The sequence below is a fragment of the Nansenia antarctica genome (genome assembly GCF_963989245.1).
Source record: "Nansenia antarctica genome assembly, contig: SCAFFOLD_504, whole genome shotgun sequence".
NCBI classification, from domain to species: domain Eukaryota; kingdom Metazoa; phylum Chordata; class Actinopteri; order Argentiniformes; family Microstomatidae; genus Nansenia; species Nansenia antarctica.
Genome location: NW_027663243.1, coordinates 3,133 through 5,000, shown reverse-complemented (window position 1 = coordinate 5,000; position 1,868 = coordinate 3,133). Strand labels below are relative to the sequence as shown.

At 52.5% G+C, this 1,868-nt stretch overlaps 1 protein-coding gene across 1 annotated transcript in view; it reads right to left on the bottom strand.

Annotated features, from left to right (window-relative positions):
• Positions 1–1,605, bottom strand: part of LOC308175187 (leucine-rich repeat and calponin homology domain-containing protein 1-like) — a gene marked incomplete at both ends in the record, with an annotated part of 22,156 nt that extends 20,551 nt beyond the window's left edge. Inside the window, 2 exons of the mRNA XM_080550899.1 lie at positions 54–184; positions 1,465–1,605. Coding sequence (XP_080407025.1) covers positions 54–184; positions 1,465–1,605 — 272 coding nt within the window. The remainder of the gene's footprint in view (positions 1–53; positions 185–1,464) is intronic.
• Positions 1,606–1,868: the final 263 nt, after the last annotated feature.

Below are 1,868 nucleotides of genomic sequence, written 5' to 3'. Positions count from 1 at the left end.
ACGTAGCATGTACCCAGCTAGGTAGGCCAGGTCAGGTCGTCATGGTAACTCACCTGCCGGTGGCGGGTCGTGATAGGTTGAGGCGTTCCATGACGGGCAGGTACAGCGAATCAGGCATCTTGTCACTGCGACACGCCTCGATGGTCAGGTACTTAAATATGTGAACCTTCCCCTTTATACAGATCTGAGGAACACACACACACACACACACACACACACACACCGTCACACACACACACACAAACCGTCACACACACACCGTCACACACACGTCACACACACACACACACATACACAAACACAAACACACACGTCACACACACACACACAGACACACACACAAACACACACATCACACACACACCGTCTCACACACACACACACACACACACACACCGTCACAGGTGCCGTCAGATAACAGATGTGACATGAAGATTTACAAACAGTCATAAAACTGAGTGAAGCGTTTACAACCACATGAATGTCTGTGACTTTATAATGTACTGTTAATGAATGGCCCCCAGTAACTATAGTACATATGTGAATGATTTACATCATGTGTGTATGTGTGTGTGTGTGTACAGACATGTGCGGGGTGTGAGTGTGTGTGTGTGTGTGTGTGTGTGTACAGATATGTGCGGGGTGTGAGTGTGTGTGTGTGTGTGTGTGTGCTGACTTGCACGGGGTGTGTGTGTGTGTGTGTGTACAGACATGTGCGGGGTGTGAGTGTGTGTGTGTGTGTGTGTGTGTACAGACATGTGCGGGGTGTGAGTGTGTGTGTGTGTATGTGTGTGTGTACTGACCTGTGCGGGGTGTGTGTATGTGTGTGTGTGTGTTTGTGTACGTGTGTGTGTGTGTGACGGTGTGTGTGTGTTTGTGTGTGTGTGTATGTGTGTGTGTGTGTGTGTACGTGTGTGTGACGGTGTGTGTGTGTGTGTGTGTGTGTGTGTGTGTGTGTGTTGACCTGCGCGGGGTGTGTGTGCGTGTGTGTGTGAGCGTGTGTGTGTGCGTGTGTGTGTGTGTGTGCGTGTGTGTGTGAGCGTGTGTGTGTGTGTGTGTGTGTGTGACCTGTGTGGGGTGTGTGTGAGTGTGTGTGTGTGTGTGTGTGTGTGTGTACGTGTGTGTGACGGTGTGTGTGTGTGTGTGTGTGTGTGTGTGTGTGTGTGTTGACCTGCGCGGGGTGTGTGTGCGTGTGTGTGTGAGCGTGTGTGTGTGTGTGTGTGCGTGTGTGTGTGAGCGTGTGTGTGTGTGTGTGTGTGTGTGTGTGTGTGTGTGTGACCTGTGCGGGGTGTGTGTGTGTGTGCTGACCTGTGCGGGGTGTGTGTGTGTGTGTGTGCTGACCTGTGCGGGGTGTGTGTGTGTGTGTGTGTGTGTGTGTGCTGACCTGTGCGGGGTGTGAGTGTGTGTGTGTGTGTGTGTGTTGACCTGTGCGGGGTGTGTGTGAGTGTGTGTGTGTGTGCTGACCTGTGCGGGGGGGCTCTGCAGGGGGTTGTTCTCCAGCTGCAGGGTCTGCAGGTGCTTCATCCTCCTGTAGGACACGGGGATGGTGGACACCTTGTTACAGGACAGGTCCAACTTCACCAGAGGCAACTCTGCTAGGTCTGAGGGGAGGAGACACACACACACACACACACACACACACAGACAGACAGACACGCACACACACACACACACACAGACACACACACAGACACAGACACACACACACACCACACACACACACACACACACACACACACACACATGCACACACACACACACACACAGACACACACAGACAGACACACACAGACAGACACACACACACAGACACACACACACACACACACACACACAGACAGACAGACACACACACACAGACACGCACA